Genomic DNA, 24,833 nt, shown 5'->3' with positions numbered 1-24,833 from the left:
GAGGTGTATTTTATAACACCCAAAAATGAGAGTATCACTCTTTGTGTAGGACACGTCCCCAGTACTAAAAAGGGTGCTACTCCTTCCAGAGACACATCCATATTTCAAGGGAAATGCTTGTGTATTGGTGCTGCCTGGAAATTCCTGCAAACAATTTTTTATTGCCCTGCCAAGTATTAGTCATGAATTAGTGGAGGTTTACAGAGTCATACCTGCCAACAGCTCCTGCATGAAACACTGGAAACCAACAGATGCAATGGAACAGGTCTGAAACAGAGAGCTTTTAGCTCAGCTGAAACAGTGCTTCATTCTTATGTCAGCTGGACTGCAGGAGTCAGGGATTCTGACTCACTTGGAGTGTCACTCGCCACCTCTCATGAACTTTATGTTCAACCAGTTTCAGGATCCCTTTAATACTTCCATGGGCAAACTGGTCCCCATGTACAGTCTGTAGCACTCAGGTTCAAAGCCTCTTTTCACAAATCAAGTAAAAGCTACATTGTAGTAATCACATATCCTCTGAACAGAGAGAGACATAGCTCTCCCAGGATTTTCCTGGAAGCTGTGAGAAAGCTCAGAGAAAGAATTACAACAATTATTATCTCAATCTCTGCACCTGGCAGGCAATCTCTGTTTGTCAAAGATCTGTACAAGAAGGAGTTGTCCCTTCTTGACCAATAGGTGAAAGAAGATTCCTAAAGGCCAGTCAGGTCCACTATTGTTTCTATAACAACTGTGAATTTCTAATAATAAAGTGCTTTTCATACCTTCTGATGATAGAGTCTCTGTATCACCTTTGTCTGTCCCTGATACCCCTTTGGAGATAGTACATCATGAAAATCCCTCAATGAACTCACTTTGAGCTCTGGGCAGTTAGTCGTACACTTAGTTCTTTTCTCCACTCACTTCATTCCCATGGTCATACTGATCCACGATCCTTTAAAGCCAGTGGAAGGACAGCCAGCAAGTGGCCTTGGTTTTGATCATAGGAAAGAAATATGAAAGGCTAGAGGGCTGCTGAACTCTCTTGGCTCTCTTGGGCAGAAAATTTTTAGTGCAGAGCTGGTTATATTACAGGGTCTGAACCCTCATTTATGCCAGATACCAGTGTATGATAGCAGTTACATGGATTAAAGGAATGTGTCAGATCAAATATGGAGGGAAACTCCGGTGACAAACCTAAGGCCACTGAAGTTTTTTAGGAAAGATAAATTCTAGCATTCCCAGTGATGAACCCTAATTGTTATTGGAAATTACAGGCCATGGATTTCAGGCAACTGCATCAAACTTACAGAATTAAAATAGCCATAAACTGATTACAATGAAAGCATATCTGACAAGTACATTTTCATTGCCAAAGCCAATAGCAGCATGCACAATAATCATAGAAACAAGGGAATTCTACTTCAGAAAGTTCTCACAGATCAAAAAAAGCCCTAAATGCTGCTCTTAAATGTGATACTAAATCTTTACTACCAAAAGCTTTCAGCATCTTCATTTTATAAGGCTTTGGAGACTGTAATGCTCTAATTACAGCATCCAGCATGGATAATCCAGTAGTATTTTCTGAAGACCAGCATTAAAAGACCACATGCCTGTGTCCTTAACTTTGAAGCTTGACAGAGGGATAGACATAATTTAAACAGTGTCTGCTGGTGGTCCTGCAGCAGGTGATCCTGTATCTCTGGATCTGTCTTTGTACAGCAATTGGCCACAGACTGTAAGGGGATTTACAGGAACTTTATAGCTTGGCATTCGCAGCTGAAAAGTTGAATCATTCATCAAAAAAGAAAGAGCAATTGTGTTTATATGGCAAACAAATCCCTTGCTGGTTGCTCAAGAGTCCTGTTACTCAAGAAGTTGAAGGCAAGAATTCCTGATTTGATTTGGTGGAGTTCCCTGCCTGCTCCTAAGAACTGCTAGAGCCGAGGGCTCTCCTCTGAGATCAGCTTTCTGTTCTGGCTGATTTTCATGAAGGACTAGCACTACCAAGAAGAGCTTAAAACCTGGGGAGCTGAGCCTTGTGTTACCAGCAGTGTAGCACTGTGGCCTGGAGCTAAGGCAAGGGCTGGTCTGCCCCACAGAATGTCCTCTCGATCACAGCCTCCACAGAGCCACATCCCTTGGAGCAGGGCCAGAGGAGGGTGGCACTGGTTCCATTCCTCATTAACTGAAGAATTAATGAGGTTCATCCAGTGATTTTTTTCCTACCCATTATGGTCAAGGAGCTTTTTAAACTCTGCCCGGAGGATGCTGCAGTAATTCTGCAATGTTGACACTGGTACTGGAGGAGGGAGGGAAGATTTTTTGGCATTAGCATATTCTCAATTAACATCAATGGCACAGAACAAAGACATTGCATGACTTTTTAAAAGCCACTGGTAGAGAGATAACAGTGGAGTTACAGATATTTACACTGCTCAAAAACTGTTTTTTAGTCAATGTTCAAAGGCTAGTGGTTTTAGTCTGTGGTCCAAGTAGACAGGTAGTAAATCACTCTGGTTTTGCCCAGCATTTTTTATATAAGCCAAAAACTAAAAGCAAAAATGTCTTGAAGTACAGGACACTTACTTATTAAAAAAATAAGGGGTAGGAACAACTAAGATTATTTTCCACCTGTGATTATTGTCTCAGGCTATTAGTTCACCGTTTATGTAGGACATTAATTTCTTGGTTAGCTGGGTTAGCAGAAAGCCCCAGTGTAAGGCCAGCCATTTCTGTTTGATACAGGGATGGAGAGGATTAGAGACATTTGCACCTTGTAAAGAATAACACTTCTTCCAAACACATCGTGAATGCCTGCTCATTATGCAAAGAATGAGAACAGATTAAGACGAAACTTCCAGATGAGAAAGACACAGAGAAACCTGCCGGTTCCACTGTGCAGGAAAATTCTGGTGTCTCTCCCTCAGAGAATCATCTGAAAGGGGGATACACTCTCTGCTTTACTCACAAACTGGAAGAGAACAAGAGCTTCTCCTGACCCTCACTTGTCATTTTTGTATACATCAGGACACTAATTATCACCAGGAATCTGGACACCTGTCACCTGGCTATGGTACCGCAACCAACATTTAATTCAAGCTGTCACTTACTCCATGAGAGCACAGCTGTGTATGTCCCAGCAGGTCTGACCCTTGCCATCGAGGGTGGCCAGGTCCCCACCTTGAAGCTTTACTGGCTGGCTTCTGGGGCCTAAGGAGGGATCCTTTTCCATATATTGCCTCCATACAAGGGATGCAAGATCTGAAAATTATATTTTTTACATGAACATAGATGATGAAGTTTATGTTTGTTCCTTTTTCTGCTTCTTTATAAAACTGTGCTAAAAAACTTGGTTTCTTGGTTCCCTCAATGTCATCACCCTTCATACCTTCAGAATAAAACAAATCATCAACCAAGAAGTTTTTCTTTCATATTCAGAAGAATTGCTGTCCAGTCCACCTGACAGACCTGTCCATTTCCACAGGTACTACTAGCAAATGAATCACACCTGCATTGCACAGTACAGAGCCTGAGGAAATTCTGCACTTTGAATACTAAAAAAGGGATTTTTCTATTCTATACTTAGATTTCAATTTACAGAAATGTACAAAACCCAATGTATTTTAATTCTAAAATAGCAAAACAAAAATTCCCATTAAAATGTCCAGTATTCTAATTAGGATGGAAGAAAAAACTACTGAACTTAACCACTCACATCCAATCAAAAGCTTGAAGAAGAAATTCAGAGGTTTGTAAAAGGAAGGAAATAGCAAATACAGTTGCTTTAAAATAAGCCCTCTCAAAACATCTCCTTCTAAGAACAGCTGCTTAATGAGACTTTTTTTTAAATGACACTATTCAGGAATATAAGCAGAACAGGAAGCATTACTGGAGTAAATTCTCATTGATTGTGAAAATCAGCTTAACAGTATCCTAATGAAGCATTCCTGCAACAAATTCTGCTGGCACTGAGAAGGGAGACTTGGTGCCTATCACAGCTGTACTGAAACTAACTTGGAGGCCATTGAATTTGTGTTCTGAAAATGATGCCATGCTTTCAAGAACTTTTCTGATTACTCGTTCCCACAGCAAAAAAACCAGCACCAAGAGTAATAACAGAATAGAAAGTTCAGTGGAAACAACTGAACACTCATATATAAAGTAAATCCTATTTAAGCCTGACTGAAGATGTAAAGTAATGAACATGTAAGATGTTTACTTTGAACACTCAGGTTGCCAGAGAATTTATTTCTTGAAACTCTAGAGCAAGAATTATTAGTAATATTGTATTCTCACAGCCAATAGTATCCAAATTCTTCTCATTCTTAACGTTTCTTGATTACTTAACCTTCACAATGCTCCTTAGATGTTGTCTACTGAAAAGACACCTAACAGGTAAGCAATTTCTTCTCAACCACTCAGCAAGTCAATGTTCAAGCAGCCAGGAACATACCCCAGGTCTCCTGGCTCCAGACTGCTGGCTGTACCTCTAGAAAGTCACCCCTGGGTAATTCTGAAGCAGCTTTGACAGTGAGGTAATCCTTTCAATGTGCACACAGTGAGAAGAACTTCTCACCTTCTACAGAGTGTGAAATGAATTGAATAATCAAGTTTTTTAAAGAAAAGCTGCTTCTCTGGTCTACCTTTGACAAGCACCATCTTAATGAGAATTTCATGAAGCAATATAAAACTAATTTCAAATATATTTTAATAATAATTTAATATTAACTGATTCCAAAATGGAAACAGACAGTGGTTTACAATCACTTATGGTACACACTTCTTTCCTAGAACTGCAAATTATACAGCAAGTTTTGCAGTACCAGTCAGCTGAGTTCCTACAGGAGCATCATGCCAAATTCATACTCAACCTCAACAACTCTGCCCTTCCCAGCACAGTGCCCTGTGAAACATTGATATCAATGCTGAAGTATTTTGTTTCAAATGCATTTCACAACAAATACAGGATGAAGCAAACCCTAAGTGATATTTTCCTATAAATTACAAGTTAAACAGAGAAAGTTTCATTTAAACTACAAAAAAATTGATGACAAGTTTGCAGCTAGAGCACTAGGACTTCTTTTAGCAAATGGTCCACAATTATATTTGAGGAAATGTTTTTATTCATTATTAACATGTGAGTGCTTGGAGCACTGTGGTCTCATTTACAGTAGATAGTTTTGGCTTTCTTCATAATTTTGTTCCAATTTTGTTTCTTCCTTCCCTCATGAGTGGATGACTTTATGATTAGTAATGGTCTTTTTAGGACTTTGAGAAGCAGATGCTGAGAACTACATAGACACTTTGCAGGAAGGACTTAAAAAACTCCAAATTAAATCAAAGCTTGGGTATTTGACAGGCATCCCAGGATAACCTGAGGACTAGAAAAGGTAAAAGTGCTTAGAAGTATAATGGAGGTAGAGGGGAGAGAGAGAGCAGTCAGGAAACTGGCTAAGAAAACCAGACAGCCAAAGCTCCTGTCATGAATGTCTGAAAAAGCCAGTGCTCACTGAAAGCTGGATGTATCAGTGGGTTTTTATGTTACTTTAATCCCTGTTTTTTGAACAGCTTTTTCTTCTCTAAGTGAGAATCCCTTCAGTTTGTGTGGGGTTACCTACACCAGTAATCAGGGACTGATGGAGACAAGGAATGCTGGAATTGACAAGCTGTAATCGAGGGCTTAGCTGAAGGCTGAGGAAATCAAGCTGTACCACATAAGGAAGGAAAAAGCACAAGGTCCCATTCCCAATGGAAAGCTACAAGGAAGAAAAAAAAGAGGGGCAAGGAAAATCAGCAGATGATCTTAGCACTGCAATTTCACGAATCATCTTACAAGACCAGGAAGGCATGGAGGAGTGTTGGTTTCTGTTATTTATGTTCAGTTCCCAAGTGCCTGCCTACACTGACTGGTGAAAGTGCCACTCTTTAAATACTGGGTTTTATCTCTGGATATGAACAAGTGAGTAGACTTCCTGCTGCACAGAGTCCCTCCATTTGTGGAAGATGTTCTGCGAGTGCACCATGTGGCCAAATTTAATGAACGTGTCCATAAAGCAGCCTTGTCAGTTAAAGATTAATATCATAAAGTAACCCTCGGGAAGAATTTTTGCCTGCTTTCCTCCACCTAACCCACAGTATATTTAAAGCACTACAGAAAAACACTACATGTATCTGGCAACTAATATGGAACTTCAGGGCAGAAATTATGGCTCCATGAACAAATTGGGATGTCTGGCTGATTTTGGAAATGCTAAGGAGTTTCTGAAAGGTACAGAGGTGATAGAGCAGGTGTGAAACAATGATTTACTGTGGAAGTCTTGTGTAACAAGCAATACCAAAGACATGAAAAAAACAGATTACAAGATGTTATTCTCTTGCTTTCTTGAAAAACTACAAACAGTGGAGAAAGCACTTATTTCAATCCCAGCCAAAATCAAAGAAGATTTCTGCAATGCAGAAAAGGAGCAGTCACTTAGAAATATAATGCTATTTATGTTCTTCAATGTCTTCAACTTGGAGCCTGTTCTCTAAGCTCTCCATCCCTCACAACAAGAGCTGCAGAAAGCCCATTTTGTTATGTATCCATTCTGTCTTGGGTTTGGACTATTTTTCTTCATATAGAAGAAATAGTTGCTTGAGTTACAAAATTGGATGACTATTTAGCAGAATAACTTCTGCTAGACTCCTCTGTCTAGCATTTCATGTCTCCATGCTCCTTTTGAATTCAATTCTTTTCCACACCTCTTCTCTTCAGGTGTGGTATGTTGTGGGTATGTTGAAGAGTAACAGATGAAGTTTAGCATTTTCCAACAGCACAAAAATCCAAATACTCCAAGTTAAAAGTGTTCATCTTCCACACTCATACATGAATGCATATAATTTCTGCACTCCTGGGTGATGAATGAATCAACTATCTACAGTGCAGAAACAAGCAGAATTACTGAATGACTTTTTCTAAAGAAAAATGTACTCTTTAACTTATTAATCACACTTGCTTTCCATAACAAGCACAACCAGGGTGAGACACTGTCAGCCTATTTAGTCCTTTGGATATCAGGCTAGAGGTGCCACTGACATAAAGGTGTTGCCCTAGTAAAGGTCCTTAGATATATGGTTGTCTGCTGCTATTTGAGCATTTACTGCTGGTTGTAGCTTCTGAGTCACACATTTTGCTGTAGGCAGTGAAATACCACTGTAGTCAGAGCTGTTAAAAACCAGGCTATCAATGTGTCCTATGTTAACATTAACTCAGTTAATCTGGATGACCTCTTTGGCAGTTGAGCAGTATTTAATTTATTCTCCCTCCTGCCTGCCAGATGAGTGGTTGCAAACGTAAAACAGAATCTTGGTTATCTACCTCACTTAATTTCTCAATACCACAGTGTTTCATAACTTGCTTGTATTGTCCTCTGCTCCTCTACAGGACTTCTGTCTGTTGGAGATGTGCTGCATCAACATTATCATCCCTGAGGATGCACGTCAGTCTGTCATGTTGGAATTTATCGAAAGCCTTCTCAAAGTCAGCAGAGAAACACAGAGAGAAATCCGTTTGTACCAATGTATAACATCTGAGGCTTAGGATTACTTACTTTCTCCTGTCTGCTGAACATAACTGATTACAGGCTGACTACTATCGCTTTTTCTCAGACTGTTGCTCTATCTTCCTTCAAGAATTTAAAATATTTTAAGTAATAAAATTTCTAAATTCCTTCCTTCTCCTGCCTTTCTTCAACAGTTTCCATAATTTTCAGAATCCTGTCACTAACTTTGTGGTTGCTTAGTTTTGTATCTTTTAATTTACCCTCACAATGAGGTGGTTTTATATTCCAGAATTTGGAAATACCTTCAGGTTTTTTCTGTGTTTTTACTCTCTTCTGTTTAATGAATCTCCCCCTAGAAGTCTATTCCTCATGTTTGTTTCATTTTAATTTTGAATCTACCTACAAAAATTTGAAATTTTCAGTTTTACATTCTGTCAAATTTAACCTCTGCTGGAGAATCTGCTGGTCCCACAAAGAGAATGAAGTTTTTGATATTGCAATATATTTGATTTATTGCAAGACCAGCTTTTCTGTTCAGCTGGGATGATGCTGAAACAAGACATTCTAGATAACAGGAACATGTCTATTGTTTGCAAATTGAATCAACCTTTTACTCTTAAATACAAAGTTGGGAATTCCCAATGACACTATCCATACAACTGCTTTATTTTCTGGCACTATAATCAAATTCTCCCAGCCCTTCCTCTCTTTATCTGCTTCTCTTGCCACTCTCTACCCAGTTCTTTATAAGAACTATTCCTTACATCTCCTTGGAAGATTTCCAGAGGGCATAAAAAATTAAAACTCCAGATGGCAAGGAATATAATCATATGCAGATCATGTTCCCAAAGTACTCATAGCCAAGGGTTTTTTTTCAGTTTGATTTGGGGTTTCTTGGCTTCAGGGTTTTTGCTGGTTTTTTTTTTTTTTTTGTTTGTTTTTCTCAAAATCCTGTGCAATATCTTAATTCACTTAAAAGTACCATATCCTAAACATTTCCTGGTTTTAAATGTTTCATTTCACAGAATTTCATACAGATATGTTTTCAAGTGTTTGTTCTCTGATGTTTTTGGAAGCTGTTTCATTTATTTTACAATTAATATTTATACCCCATATGGTATTCTTCACTCATTAATTCTGCACCCATGTTTTGCATACCAGATTTTACAGAAGGGAATCACTAACTTACATCAGTTTCTACAGATGGATAATTAACCCCAAATTGGTAATTTAAAAATCATATTAAGAAACCCAAAGCCCATTTTTCTTCCGTTTTCTTGGAAGTGACTATTGAGTTTCAGTACAGAAGAAGGTTTAAAAAGTTTCTGCATAATTGTGGAATTCCACTAGAAAAAAAAGGAAATTAAGAAAGTCAAAGAATAAGAAAATTCAGTGTGAAGATGATTCATCTAAATGACTGCAAAATTTTCTAGAACTGGTAAAACAACACTGTTTCCTTTACTGACCTTCTTTCATATTGCTCAACCATTTCAACTGAAGCCACCCAAATGATTCACCTTGAGGATGACACTCAAAAGTCAATCCAAATGTTTTAAGTCTGGCAAAGGTACCAGCATTTAAGAAGAGGATCTCATACCACTAAGCACTTGGCAATCTGAGCTAGAGGCATCCTTTTTTGCCAGAACCATAACCACTGCCCTGAAGTGGCTGCACTTCAGTGCCAGGTGACACAGTCTCTATGCTCTACTCTGACTAGAGCTCTGCTCTGACTAGAGCAGCACTGATTTCACTTATCAGAAAAAAACCAACTTCCTTCCCTAACAGAAAAATTAATCGCTCACCTGAGCTGGTGGAAGCTCTGTGCTCACCAATATTGAGAGTAAAGCTGGGAATCATTAGAAAGCCTGATGTGCAATAGGAGCTGCGTGGTCCCTGGTGTGATCTTCTGTTTGAATGGAGCTACGACCCCTTCTTTCAGAATTTATTTGCCCTAACAAAGAGGAAAAAATTCACCAGATTGATTTATAGTATTTTTGTGACTACACACAAATTTAGGAAATCCCTTCTGTGGAGGCTTCAACAAGAATGTACATCTAAATGAGGAAGCTGTAAGCAGCATTGTTTATAGGAGAATAGAAACTCCCAAATGGTTTGCTGTAGTTAATCATTACCATATTAAAATACTGAGTAGGAAACGCCATTACAATACATGTTAAATTGAACATGGAAAGAAATAAATGGAATTTGTTATTTGCAGATTTACTCTGTGAAAAATATTGCTTGGCGAGATCACACTGCACACATAAAAGGAATGCTGAAAAATTAGATAGACACCGGAATGCAAGGTGAAGAATAAAAAAAATATGCAGGAAAGGAATTTTGTCCACTAATTAAGAGTAGTGGATTGTAACAAGACTCCTGGAGCCCGGCACTCCTTGCATAAATCTCTTGAACAAGCACTTTCAAACAAGGGCATCTCGAGTTGATTTACCCTATCTGGATTCATTTTGGATCACTGCACACCTGCTGAAGCAGCCCTACAGCAGAGTTCACAAGAGGAGCTGTCAGGAGTGACCTTTGAGTGCTGCTGGAAGCTCTCTCTTCTCCCACAAAGCTGAGCAGAACCAGCTCTTGCAAGTGTTGTGCTCCTGATTTGGTCTCCTCTTGTTCACTGAATGAATGCACTGATGGGATGCCCACATGAAACCACCATGGGAAGTTTTGGCATTTAACGAGTGTAGTAAGAAAGTGATTCAAAGGGAGGCTGAATTGAAATCAGAACTCAGGAGGTCTCCCCAATGGCTCTGGCACATACCAATCCCCCCATCACAGATCATCATAGTTGAGTGGGGATGATAATTTTTGACATGTAATTTAAAATACAGAACTGTCAGGGCAGAAGTTCCTGCCTCACGATTTAAATTATCAAGAAAAAGAGCCTTTCTATGACTTCATCATACAAGCAAGAAACAATGAGCACATGAGTTTTCTTGGGTATTTTGATAGCAGCTGGGATGCTCACTTACTGTGTTAAGTGACAGTAAGACACAATTTTTCCTGCTTCACATGCTTGAGTTTTATGCTCTTATCTTTCTAACTGAATAACTGTCATCTTTCTCAAATCAGTTATATTGTTTGGATTAAGCCTAACAGGGTCCTTCTGATTTTTTAATGTGTTTTCCATGCTATAAACAACAGTAAATGCCCCTTCCAAAAATGGCTTACATAGACCTGACTGAGGATTAATCTTTCATGGTAAGCTAAACAAACAACAAAAAAAATAATCTTGTCTTGTCATTCCAAAATTGCAAAGGCATTTTTGAATTTTGGAACTTGAATTGTCAGCTAAAAGTAAGGATAATTAAATTATTTTTGTGCAGTTTGTCACTTTGTTGATGCTTTTGGCAAATTTTTGCACCTCCAGAATGCTTAGCATTTAGTTCACTGACATAAGCATCACATATGAATTCCTATAATTGCTTTTAGCTAATTTCTATATGTAGAGAGCTTCCTTACAACAAAAATGTAGTTTTTTTAGGGGCATGAAATGCAGAGGATGTATTTGGACTCTCAAGACTCTCTAGGATGTTTCATTCGAGATGTGAAGATGGAGGAGGGTAGTTTATGCAGTTTTGGCAATGTATGGAGCAATCCATCCAGTATCACTGTTTTAAATGTCTGGGATGCAAATACAAACACACTACAACACCCTCCATCCCAGCTCCAGTCACAGATTATTCCTTTTGGCTCGGTGGGATCTACCTGCTTCACAATGAATGGTTTTTATGCTCCTCATCAATAAATTAGCTCAGTTGTTTTCCAGCTGTCAATCCTTCTTTAAGGTTAACTGCTAGGGGAGACAGCAAATACTTGAGTGTGCAGCACTGTGTGGTGCTGAGTAATGACTGCAGCTGGCACAGCCCAAACCAAGGGTTTCTGTGGGGTATTTTTTAGCTGATCATGGAAACCTATCCATATGTTAGGAGGTGAGTTATGTAACTTCCTCAGTGTTTTGATCAGAAAGGCAGCAGAAAGTTCGCATTTTAAAGGCAAAGCAATCATTAGGAGCTTTCCCTCTTGCATTGGGACACTGCGAGAGCAAACACTACTTGGGAACACCACGAGCTGAGGGTGCAGTGAAGCAGAGCAGGAACACATCAGAACACACACAGGCTCTGCACAGCCAGTGGGAATATCACTCAGAATGGAACCATGGCTACAGCCCTGAATTAAAACCATAGAGAGCATGCAGGTCTTGCAAACCAGAAAGAGAAACAAACAGTAAGGCATTTACCTTCCACATCAAGGCACCTAGGTGGGCTATCTGACCAGATAAGGTTATACATGCACTCAAGGATCTCTGCCCCTTCTAGTTTATATCCAGGAAAACACTGATAATACACCACTGTTCCTACCGGGAAGGAGGCCCCGAACTCAGAAATGTTAATGTAACTATGAGGAAGAACCAATGGCCTAAGGCAACCTGCAAATTAAGAAGAGGGAGGTTTCTTTTATTATCAACTGCTTATCTCAGTCATCTTCACACATCTCAGTTACAGTTTCTAAATTGAGGAGTGTGATATTTTTCATCCTCTCCATTATGAATGGCATGTCTGCATGATCTCCCTCAGACAGATCTTTCTCATTATCCTGTTTCAAACCCTTTTGTTGTTTAGCCCACACGCTTTGCTAGCGTGGGCTTCACTCCCAACAAATCCAGAAAAGGTTTTCTGAAACTGACAGCATTTTGTTTAACAAACATTCACCATTTCAGCAGATGACAATCTCTTTTTGAAATAGAATCTTTAATAAATAAAGATTGTCATTTATATAAATGGTGAGTTTTATTCTTCCTCCTAAAAAATGACAGGCATGTAAACTCTCTTAAATATTAAAACCGCTCCTGTGACAAAGTGCACGCAACTGTAAAAGATTTGCAGGCAGAATTAATGACTTTGAAATTCTAGTCTGAGAAAGTCTAAAGGGACATGAATTCCTAGGAGCTGTCCCTTGATAAATATTGAGTGAGGTCTCAGACTAGGTTATCAAAAAGTTAAGGTATCTGTTATCATCACAAATTGTAAATGTAATCAGAATCAGAGACTATGTTCCAGTTCTACTTCTGGAATTACTCCTGAGGGATTTGTATCATGGCTGGTATACTGAGCAGTGACAGTTAAATGGTCACCAACCAAAATTTGGGGCAACAAAAAGCAGTTAATTTAACAGATGGCATGTCTTTAAAACATGTCCATTCCTCATGGCCCTAGAAATGACCCTCTGGGTAATGTTTGATACAGTTTAATTTTTTAATTTGCAATAATATGGAGAAAAGATAACTAGCAATCATGGAATGACAAGTAATATTTTAGAATTATGTGACTAATGGAAGCTGCATTATGGCAGTCCATAAATGGGTCTCGCTACTACTAGGAATTTGTGAAGGATGTTCATAGGACTCCCATAATTTTAAGCTAGAGGAGGAAACAAAAATCAGTCTGAGAACTTCTTGTAAGGCACTGGCATTTAAAACAAAAATCTGCAGCAGCATTTCAAGCAGCCATTTCCTTGCAATGGTCTTTTGAGGGAGAGGAACAAACCCAAAAAAAAAAAAAATAAAAAGCTTGAAAGCTTTTTGCAGCATGCTGTACCACCAGAGCAACGATTTCAATAGCAGTTGAAGCAGCTGGTTATATCCCTCTCAAATAAATCTTCAAGCATCCTATCTGCTGGCTGCTGCTTCTACCCTGATCAAGAATGCCCCACACACACCACACTAATTCCTGCAAACTGAGCAGCCCATCAAGCAGGATGTCATAAGCAGCCTCCAGTGGGACAGAAAGAGCACAGACTGCCCAAGCAAGACCAAGCTTACTCTTCTCTGAACTGTATCAGGGAAAATTTGGTCCTGCTGGCTCAGAATTTTAATGCTCATTATGTTCCTGGTCATGCAGGAGAGAGATTTATTTGAATTTGTATGACAGCCAAGCATTTGTGAAAATTCCTAGGTCTCCAAACACAGCTTGAAATACTTCATTTTGACATTTTTTTTGCTAAGTAACATCTTTCCAGACCAGTAATTAATATTATTATCTCATGGCAAAAATAGAGGTTAGATTCTTATATACTCCACAATCCTTCCCCACTGCTCTGGCAGGAAAAAAAGGCATCTTAGTGTCATAAGACTCCCCTGCCTTCTGTAATGAAAGGGCCATAGAAATGTAACTGACAGCCTACCTAAAGTAAGTAGACAACTGACTTTGATCTTACCAGTGCGTGACATGTCAAAAAGAAAATTCTGGAATTCTGCAGTAACTTTATGGAATTTGGCAAATATGGCAGGGTCTTGAATCTGAACTGCCTATTCTCTGCCTACCCGGTAATCACAACACCTGGGTCTTGTGCAATTATTTCTTAACTTTTATTAGCACTGCTTTTATTTTGAAAAGCAGTTAATATTGACTATTGAGTAGGAGTAATTGATTGTGTTTCACAGTATAAACACAGCAACAGAAGTAACAAGCCAAGGGATATTTGGGGTACTGCTGCTAACTTAGTAAATACTGCCTGTCAAAAAGTTTGCCTCTGGATCTTTGGCAAATACAGCATCTGAAGATCAATCTTTTAAGCATTCATCTCCCCCTACTGAAAAAGTTTTAATCTACCTAAATTAGATGTGAAGCGCACCCCCACAGAAAGTGGCTGTACACTTCATACTGCCACACATGATGCCATCGCTGATAAGACGCCCCAAAACTGGCGCCTGCTTTGCTATGGTTTTGCAAAACCTCCCCTTTGCTGTTAGGCCTGTTCAGATACAATGTGTGCATCTAAAATGCTGAGCTAGCCTGATAATATGTCTAAGTTTCTGCCCCAGTGGAGGGCAGGATCTTGGGGGACAGTCTGATGTGCTACTGCTCCTGAGAAGTGTCTCAGCTCCCCTGCCTGCCTGCCCTGACTCTGCAAATTGGTGTGACAGTGTAATTAAGTGCCTACAGAGAAGTGTTAACTCTACAAGGGGACAGATGGCTTTGAAGAAAGTTGGGACTAACCCAGTCTGCTCCTCAGTTAAAATCTCTTGCTGCTGTTCAATGGGCCAAGCTTGTTACCAAGATGTGGCTTGGTTAAAACAGAGTCAGTGGTACTCAGATGTGCTTATTAGAAATGTGAAGGGAAAGGGAGCCCAGGGTTATTGAATTTCCAGTCACTAAAGCTGGCTTACACCCAGCCATTTCTCACAGTCTAAGCTGAGCTGGGATCCCATGCTGTTGATATTTCCAGTTCTACAGCTAATGGCTTTTCTGGCCAAAATCATACCTGTGCACACCCTGAATTTTCAGTCAATATGTAAAGGTTTAATGGACTGTGAATCTAATCAACAGCTCTGCTAAAAACTCTGACAGAAGAACAGATTCCAGTTTCTCTCCTCTACCCTTGCCTTCTACACAAGGTAAAGGAAGATAAAGTGCAGTTAGACGCTTAAATATTTCCACAAATTAACTGGTGAAAAAATGCAAGATGCCCATCAGAATTTCTGACTGATTACCTTGATTGTTTTTTACTTTTTGATGCAGTGAATCTGTGTCAGATTTGAGCTTTGCAAACAAAAAGAGAAGTATTTAAAGTAGTATTATAAGCACGGGAATGTTCAGGAAGCAACATCTTTCCTGCAGTGAGCAAATCAAAGAAATCTTAGCAGCAGCACTACTCAAACACTGCACTGTGGAGCTTATCAGATCACTTACATTCTTACAACTGTAGGAAAAAATATTGGCAAACTATCACAAGATGCATGAGCTATAAAACAGGACGTGCTGGAGTACTAAACCTTGACATATGGGTAGATTATCCCATGTTCCATCGTCTTGGCATATGGAAACCATGTTGTCTAAGTCAGGGTAACGGATCTGGAATCCTTCATGACAGCTGATTATTAACTTATTGCCAGTCCTGTATGTCTTGTTATGAACCTCTGCATCTTCAACATGTGGAACAAGGCAATCTGTGACTTCATGAGAAAAAGAAATAGTAACTTAATTAAAAAAACACAGCTAGCTGTTCAGTAAACAAGCTCTTAAACAGAAGTAAGCATTCAATATAAGCGCTCTGCTTAAACTGTTTGGAAAATACATACATTTCAATAAAAGTGCCTTTTCCCTAGTAAAACCACCATTTTACCAACTCTATAGCACGGTAGAAGAAGCTGATGTGCTACAATAATGGATTGTTCCCCCAGCCTTTTTAAAACCAACAAAATTAGGAGCCTTTAGGAAGGCTGTGGTCCATTTTGGCCCTCCATTCATCATGTGTGCAATTATACCCCGAAGTCTGACTATCCCAAGGTTCCATGCGAAGGCAGACTCTGACAGTACTAAGGACAGGATGAAAGAAAAGATAAAATACAGATATGGCATGAGGAACACAGAAAAGCTGCAGTTTTAGCAGAGAGACAGATGAAAATCAGGTACATTTACAAGGGTTTATACAGCTCCATGCCACAGAGTTTATTATGAGAATGCCTTCACTTTAATTTCCTTGATTATGTTTTAAACCAGATAGTTTTGTGTGCCTGCATTCATATGCCTTTAGAGGGCATGATTTTTAGCATCTCGCACTCTGAGCAGCATCTTGAGTGCTTGTAGAAGATTCTCAAGAACGGACTGCAAACCTGAAGTGATATACAGGGATGGGCCCTAGTGCCTGTCTGTGACACATGCATCAGACAGTCACAGATCTCACTCTAGATATCAGTGCCAAAGACATCAAAATACAGAATGAAACTCAGAACACTGAAAGGTGTACAAAGTGGAAAGAGAAAGCAGGGGGAAAATCCCCTAGTAATACTGAATAATTGAGAAAAAAAGCCAAGAGGGTCTGAGGGAATAATCTGAGTGACTCAAAGTTCATCCTCCTCACAAAGGCAAAGTGAGATGAAACGAGATGAAACAGATATTGGGAGAAAAATTTTGTTTATCTGCCAGCAGTCAATCCATGACAGATATGATAATAAAAGTTTCCAGCCATCAAAACCTAAGAAGTATTTCAAACATAAGAAAGACAGAAAAAATATTATAAGCCTGTGTTATTATGTTTTCTTTCCCCAACACCTCTACCAGGAGAGACAATTATATTCATTTAGGAATACTGTATTTATTAAGAAAAAAAGATCCCTTGAGACTTGCATAGAAGAGAAAGTATCTGCCATTTTCATGGGTAATCCTTATTAAAGAGGAAGAGGCAAAGCTAAATTTGTATTTAGCAATTAATTGTCAGTATGCACTAAGCAAAGTGATAGTGACAGCTTGTTTGTTTCGAAGCACAAGTAGAAGGAAGATAAACTGTCATTTAGTACAGCACTCACAAACTACTAAGAGCAAATGTATTTTGTAATGTTTTTATTTAGTTAGGCAAACTGAGACTCCATCACTAAATTTTACTAACCTGAAGGGGGACAGTGTTCCTTCCCCAGTTAAAACATACTTTGTACCTTCTCATCACAGGGATGTTTCTAAAAAACATTGTATTTAGATAATTTTTTATATGAGGCCTGAGCACATTATTAGTTAAAAATTCTTCCATTTCTCTTATTACTTTTTAGCTTCTTGGCAGCTGCTGTAGGTGCCTCCTGCTGCTGGTAGCAGGAAGGGCTGGCAGCCTGCCAGGCAGGCTGAGAAACTGCAGCAAGAAGTTTTCTTGGAATTTATTTATTTATTTATAAACGCAGAAGTCTGGGAGGATCCATGCCCTAACTGGAGGTTGTAAAATACACCGGCGAGGGTGCAGACATCACTTTCAAAGATGGAACAGTTTTCTCTCTCTCTATAAAGTTAATCAGCAGAGAAGACAGCAGAGGATGCCTCAGAAGAAATGCCCTCTACTACTAAGCCATAAATGCTGTCATGAAGAGGCTGTCCCGGGCACCCCATGAGGATGGGATGAGATAGATGCAGCTTGGCAGCCATGCAGCAGAAGACTGGAGATGGATGCCAGAAGATAACGTCAGTGAACATCTCCCTCGCTTTCTACCATGTCTTTCTGTTGCTATACAAATAAAGGTGGTGTGTGTACACACAGCACAGTAAAACATGAGATTTCCCTTTCAAAGTGGGGGAAATTGATTCTGTAACAATGATCTATCACAGCAACTCCATCCCTATTATTCCAAGGAACAGCTGTAGATGGGATCATTTTAATCGGGTACATGTTGGCAGAGAATGGCGATAAGTTGCTCACTGCACCGTCCTCCACCTGCCACATCCTGGCTGACTCTGATAACAGGCTTATTACAAGCCCCAGCTAAACACCAGACCAATGGACCACAATATTACAGCTCTTTTTCCTGATGCCTTGCAAGCAAATACTTTCCCACTAGCTGAATTCATATTTAGCACTGAGGCATAAACTGCATTAGCCACCTCTCCACAAACAACTGGATTAACTAGCACCAATTCTGCTTGGAAAAGCTAGAAGGAAGTGACTGAATTTTAAAATGTCCTGTCCTAGAAAATAAACCACTTTATTCTAAGTCCTTCTCAGCAAATCCATGGAAGCTGCTAAACCATTTAAGGGAATAAGGGAAAGCATCGAGCAACAAAGGCTATGACTTACACTCCTTTCTGGCAGTTTTACATGATCTGCTTATATCTACTGTGTGCGTATTAAAATGGGCCAGCCAAAAGGACACATTTCTTATCTTGCAAGGGCAGAAACAGGTGGGGTAGAGCCAACAGGCTCAACAGCCTGACAGGCACAAGGGCTCACATTGCCCTAACTTTCATGAAGATTTGTACATCAGCAACTCTTGGCTTTAGCAAACCAAGTGCGTCTCCCTTACAGAAGATTGGTCTGAAGAATAAAATCTGTTAAAAAATACAGTTAGTGTTTTGCTCAGGTGCAAACCATGCAGAACCTCTCAGAACTGTTCTTTCTACTCATGGGGAAGGAAGATCACCCTATCTCCTCCCAACAGCATTTGGACCACAAGAGCAACTTAGAAGGAAGGCATGACCTAGAGACCATGGAGATAGCCACAGCATCCATGGGTACCAGCTGGCCTGGGATGGCTTGTATCTATTGCAGGTGAGCCCTTATCATCTAAAAATTATCCCATGTCCACGCTAATCCAGGAAGGTGCTGGAATATTTACTTGGGAGTTCTGCCCTGCGGATATTGGCCCAAACTATGTCAAGGACATTTACAACACTGTAAGAGTGTGTACAATTGAAGAACTGTGTCCCACTCCCTGCTCTGGCACTGTTTTGTTTGCTATCTGTATGTAAATTCGAATGCAGAGGTCTGGTGCTCCTGTGTGGACAAGTCTCTCTCTCAATTAGCCTTGACTACATTGAGTCACACCACTGGCAGGCTGGAACAGAGAGAAACAGGGAGGAAGGATGAAAAGAATATCATGAAAAATTGGTCAAAGACAAAGCAAATGGAGGGCTAAATGTCCTACAGGAAAGCTGTAGCCAAACCATGTACTAGTCCACTACTTTCACTGCAGGTTTATCATCCTTGTGATTAGGAGAATGAGGCACTGAGAACATCTCCAAGCTTGTCTGCCTGAGAAGCACAGGCAGAGCAGGGCACAGATCTTCATTTCGATGCCATCTCCATGCAGACTGTAAATTTAGATTCAATCTCATAGGAAAGAGCTAGCATTTGTTCCAAGTAGGACAACAGCCTCAGCAGCCACATTATCACAGTGGGAGATTAGACTAAAGTGTGAACAACATGACATACTGCTCTTAAACAGTAAATACAAAATTCCTACCTCAGAGGTTTGGTATTTATGTGCATAACCATATGAGAGCTGATGAAAGATACAGTCACACCATGCTGTAGACCAACATAAGAACAAAAGATTTTTGACATACAGATTTTTGACAGGGCATTTATTGGGCACCAAGTCATGCAACTTCATTTTCGTCCTGACACTTAAAATCTCCCGCCTCTTAACAAGAAATGACAGGCCTATAAAATCAAATAGATTGGGTGAAGAGCTCCAGGCAAACATATTAGATCTAAAATCAATTACATTCTGAAACAGGTTGCTTTGCTTCCTTTGGTAAATAGCATCCATTTGTGATTAGAAACTGTGCTAGTAAACACATAACAATTAAACGTACATAACATATAGACATAAAATTATCCTTCTCCGAATCCAAAGTCCTGAGAGTACATGAACTCCAAAGTACAGATTGTTTTCACTGTTCAAGCTCAGCTGACACTGCCTGACATTTATATATGCTGAGATGAGAGGCATGTAGAGCATACCATAGCCCACAGAGCAGCCAGCCCCCACCGTAAATGGTAAATGCAGCATAAAGTTTATTTCACCTTGTGATAGGTAATGATGAATGGGAAAACATCAACTTCTCCCTTCTCCAGCAGTTGCTAGAAATTTCAAATTTCTTTCTATGTATCATTACAGAATTTCTGCAATGAAGACTTTTATGTATGTCATTAGACAGCTGAGAATCACAAATCCTGTTGTAATTCTCTTAACTCATCTCCAGATGTGCCACATTCCTACACTGTCTGCCTGCCTACCATGGCCCTCTCTCAATATTCTGCTCCCAGTGTGCAAAAGGATCCTTCTAAAAATCACTTAAGCCAATGCCTAGGCCTCATGGACTGCCACTGAGCCTTTGCTTAGTATTTCTTCTGAATCAGTGCTGCTATTGTGCATTGAAAAGAAGAATGAATGCTGTAATCTAATACCTGAGGTACTATTATAATGTTAATCAGTGTTAAGCACTTGATTCACTAAATCCTAAATCAGGGTCCTACTCTTTGGTCCAAGTAATAAGAAGCACTTTTGCATCTGCCTAATTGTTGAGCATAGAACTTTAACAAGACTAATCACATAATTACAGTTATGCTCCAGCTTAAGTGCTTTGCTTGATCAGAGCATTGGCTAGCAATCCTTTTTAAGCGTTCTATGCTGGAAAGTAATTATTATCTCCAAAGCAACTGTTGTCACATCATCTATCACATTCTCATTTTCCAATATCATTCCTTTTTGAAAACACCTGGCCTGAGTGTTGATCACACTGACATTAGTGGCAGTTTTGTTGCTGATGGCATTGTGATCAGAAGCTTCTTCCACAGATTTCCACTGGGCTGGAGGGAAGAGGTTTGAATATTTAATAAAACACATTAATGCTTATTTTAAAAACTGCAGTGGATGATACAGGCAACATTTCAAAGATGCACATCAACATTCCTAGCTCCCTGCTGTGCTTAAGGAAACAGAATTTCCAAGCATTAAAGCTTTTTGGTAGTTCCAATAGGCAATTTAGACACAGGCTGCTGTCACTCTCTATGTATTTTTTCATAAATAACCATGAGATGAGAGACAAGGTAATTTATGAAAAGTGGCTGTCACAGAAGAGGGCACGATTTCCATACATAGTTATTTTTAAAGGCATCAGGTTATTTCTTTGAAGCTGACCCATGGGACCATATGATGAGGTGCTGTTGGCACCCCTTTTCCTTTATTTCTAGACATAGCTGTCACCTGATGGGACAGCTCACTGTGTCCCTCATGACTCTGTAGCCCATGGCCTCATACTTGTCCAGGAGAACATATTTAACCAAAATTTCTCCTGCCAACAGCACAGCTGCCTGAACTCCCAACAACAGCTCAACAGCCTATGCACTCCTTACCAGCTGCCCCTGGCTACTCTCTCCAATATCTCATGCACCACTTTCACACTGGGTACTGTTTAGGGTTCCCTTCACATGCACCTCCTGAGTGTGGTCTTCCCAGGCCCTGCTTATCCCTGTCATGTCACATCCCTGTCCTGGCACAGGATTCTTACACCTACCCCCCTAGGATCACAAACAAGTACCTGCAGTTTTTATAAAGACTAAGTGATGCATGATCCTATGCAGTAAGTGTGTTTGTGAGCCACAGAAGTCTTCAGCTACCTCTGAATAAAGTCCATGTATTTATTTGATTTTAAATGGTGAAAGGTAACCTGAAGTAGAATTTATCTTGCTCCACCATGAAGACAATGAGGCAATGAGGGAATGGCTAATGTTTTCAGTGGAGAAGTCACAACACTAAAATGTAACCACTTTATTTAACCAACACTTCTCATGTCTGTTGACTTTAATAGTTCTGTTGACCAAAAATAAATCAACACGGACAGGTTATATCTTTAACACACTTGGTGAAATAAAAAATTTGTGCTGCTTGGGTGTACTTTGGCCAAAATATACAGTTATGAAATTCAAATCAATCCTGCCTCTAAGACCAAAAAGAAGAAAGCAATGTAACATCCTAAGTATTTAAAACCAAATACAGTTTCAAATATATAATAAAAATAAATTGGTTTATGCCATAATAGTCCGAATTATCTCAGAGTAAACTTCTACCCTGGCTTTAATCTTTTGCAGGCTCTATGTATTCAATTTTGCTACTTGACTCATGCATACATCAACAAATACTATTGTTTAAAATGCCTGATTAGCAGGAGCAGTAGCACTGGAAATTGATTGTATTTTCCTAGTAAAATATTGGAGAAAGGAATATTAAGTGGGCAGCTTTAATAAATAGTTACAGTTAACTTACAATGGAGGTTGTTTTTCCTCTCTGCATCAATTTGTAGCTAGTTAAAAGCGGAGGTTAAATCCTGTTTTCACATTTCATTATGTTCCTTTCAATACACACAGCTTCTCATGGTACAAATTTAACTGACAAAGGAGGATTATGGATGGAAAATTAAAGGATGTATCCAATAAGACACAGTGAAATGGACTCCAGCCTTTTGTTTTGTCCAGAGACACACAGACATGGTACATGGACAAGTGAGAAGAACTGACGTGGTGAACAGCTTGAAGAAAACTGACTTACCTTCTTGTAGGCACACAGGTTTATCACTGGGTTTCCAGCTCAGGGAGCCATTGAAGTGTCTCACACAAATTTTTTTGGAAGTACCATTGAGCCTGTATCCTTCTTGGCAATGGAACCGGACCACCACGCTTTCAAAGAAAACACCTGCGCTGGGTGTCTTGTAGCCATGTTCAGGAGCCCCAGGATCAGCACACGCTTGCAGATCATCAAATCCTGCGTCAGACAAAGATACAATCCAACTGTGCTCATTTACTCCTCATGCTTTTTCTGTCTGTATCCATTATCTTCACGAGGACCTTGTACCTTCCATATTGATCACTAGCAACCCTGCTTGGGTGCCAGCTACTCCAGGGTTGGCCGAGGACCCACCCCCAACTGAAATGCTCAGGCGACAGAAGTACTCCTGTCTTTTCATGCAGCTACTGGGGAAGCAAAAGTCAATCACACTCCTCGGTAGCTGCCCTGGGTAAAAATAAAGCACTTGACCCAGCCTACCAGTGGGGATTGCTCAGTAATGTGTCTGTAATTACTTCTGGGGACTGTAGGAGTTTGGAGGCCTCGTGCAGCCACTGGTAAGAACAATAATGTGTCAGAAGCAGAGAGGAAGAGGAAATAAAAGAGCATGAAACTTAACTGCCATCCAAAGACAGAGTAATTGAAATAGGAGAATTGCTAAGTACAGGGAGATTTCAAGATGGGAGGGAGATTTGCCACAGGGGAAAGGGACACTGTGACATTGGATGAATGTAACCCCCTTATCTCTTTGGCTTGGTGGTCCTACCACACTTTCCAAACACTGTTATGAGAGTGCTGTATGACTTCATTGACACCAGAAGGGAATTTGTAAAGTCCTCTACAAAATTAACTGTAAAATAACAAACTAAACCCCAACAGTTGCAATCAATAAATGTGACTGTTTATCACTTTATCAAACTCATTTCAATTTGCATAAGTGGAAGCTTTTTTTACTGCAAAGCAGCAAAGGTTTAGTGCAGCAGTGAACAAGGGCTGCATACAGAAAGAGCAAATAGCTTTGGAATAGGAACAGCAGGGGGGCAATTAATGCCAGCGGGAGGGATGCCTGGAAAATGTGAAAATCATTGCATGGTAGTTTTAATGTTTTGATTTTAAAAGAATAGTATCAGAGAGCCTCAGCTACTTCCTGCATGATGAGATGCCTCCGTGGGGCAGTCAGAGAGAAGGCAGATATTACAGTAAAGGACTTTTTGAAATAAATCTCCATTTCCCAAGGCTAAATCATTCCCTCTGCCAAGGGCTCATTGTGACACTGTGGCAGCCAAATGGAGAGGACTGAAGGTGATGAAGGGCTCTTGCATTTGAGCACTGAATGTCTCTGCTCAGTCCCCTGGCTGACAGCTGCTAGTGGAGAAGTAGGAGGCCTACACCAAGCCACTTGTGTCCTATGTCCCATTACCTGCTCCTGTGACCAGAGGCAGGACACACTGTGGAGTCACCAGGGTGGAATGCACATTCCTGATTTCCAGGTCCTGTGCCAAACTCCCCAACCAGGCTATAATTCTCAGGAGGTGACGTGATGGACAGAACCCAGCCTGAATTCCATGACCAACAGCCACCCTGTGCCCCTCTGCAGTACTCCAACACCCATGGATCTCCCTCTCCACTTCCCCAGCATCCTCTCTCCTGGCTGAAACATCACAAGAGCAGCAGAGCAGCTGCTGCTGTGCAGCTTCACTCCTCCATCCGGTGCAGTTCATCCTGGGAACTGAAGCATCAGTGCAGTGACCAAGTCAAACACATCCCTAAATTCCATCCATGCCTGCTCATCTGCCACAGCTCAAGTCCTCCAGTGCAAATCACCTCAGACTCTCTGTCATTTGCCAATGGGATGAACAAGGAGAAGCACAGTCATCATGATAATGGGATTACACACTGTAGGCAATACTTATTAACAGAGAAAGGCTGTCCATTTTTACTGGAGATTAAAAAGAAGCTTCTTATGCTCCAGACAGCAAGCCCATGTCCTTTAATAATGTCAGCAAAGATCTTAATTATTTCCCATTAAACCAAGGGATAACATGACATTTAGATCAATTTTGTTACTTCAGTAATCTCAGAATTTGCAGTCAGGCGAGGAATACTGTAATGCACCTTGAGATATGTGTCCTTTCTCACTAGCTGCATCAGGGAAGAGTACACTGCTGCCTACTACTTTGCCTCTGCAACAACAAAGGAAAAGTGCTGAGGCCACACACAATTTGCCTAGAAAAAAAAATGAGCCAAGTAATTTCTCAGTTTTCATACAGTCAAATATGCAAAGTTAGAGATTTTGTGCTTGTCAGCACAAACCGGACATGGAAGGCAAGGATGTATTTTTCCCTGGAGCAGGCTAATTCTGTGACCCTACTGCGACTTTTCTGGTGACCCTTCAGAACGAAAGATTTCCGTTCCTCCTTGGGATCCTTTTGCAGTGTGTTGGTCTCTCAGGTTCTTTTTCTTGAGTG

The 24,833-nt window shown here is 40.2% G+C and overlaps 1 protein-coding gene across 1 annotated transcript in view; it reads right to left on the bottom strand.

Moving 5' to 3' along the window:
• SUSD4 (sushi domain containing 4) overlaps positions 1-24,833 on the bottom strand; it is a 70,011-nt gene that overhangs the window by 6,570 nt on the left and 38,608 nt on the right. The window contains exons 2-4 of the mRNA XM_041471334.1: positions 22,351-22,563; positions 15,316-15,495; positions 11,782-11,970 (exon numbers count right to left, since the gene is read on the bottom strand). Coding sequence (XP_041327268.1) covers positions 11,782-11,970; positions 15,316-15,495; positions 22,351-22,563 — 582 coding nt within the window. The remainder of the gene's footprint in view (positions 1-11,781; positions 11,971-15,315; positions 15,496-22,350; positions 22,564-24,833) is intronic.

This window comes from Pyrgilauda ruficollis, unplaced genomic scaffold (genome assembly GCF_017590135.1).
Source record: "Pyrgilauda ruficollis isolate IOZ18807 unplaced genomic scaffold, ASM1759013v1 scaffold263, whole genome shotgun sequence".
Classification (NCBI taxonomy): domain Eukaryota; kingdom Metazoa; phylum Chordata; class Aves; order Passeriformes; family Passeridae; genus Pyrgilauda; species Pyrgilauda ruficollis.
The sequence above is the reverse complement of the archived record's forward strand: the minus strand, read 5'-3'. Positions and strand labels throughout refer to the sequence as shown.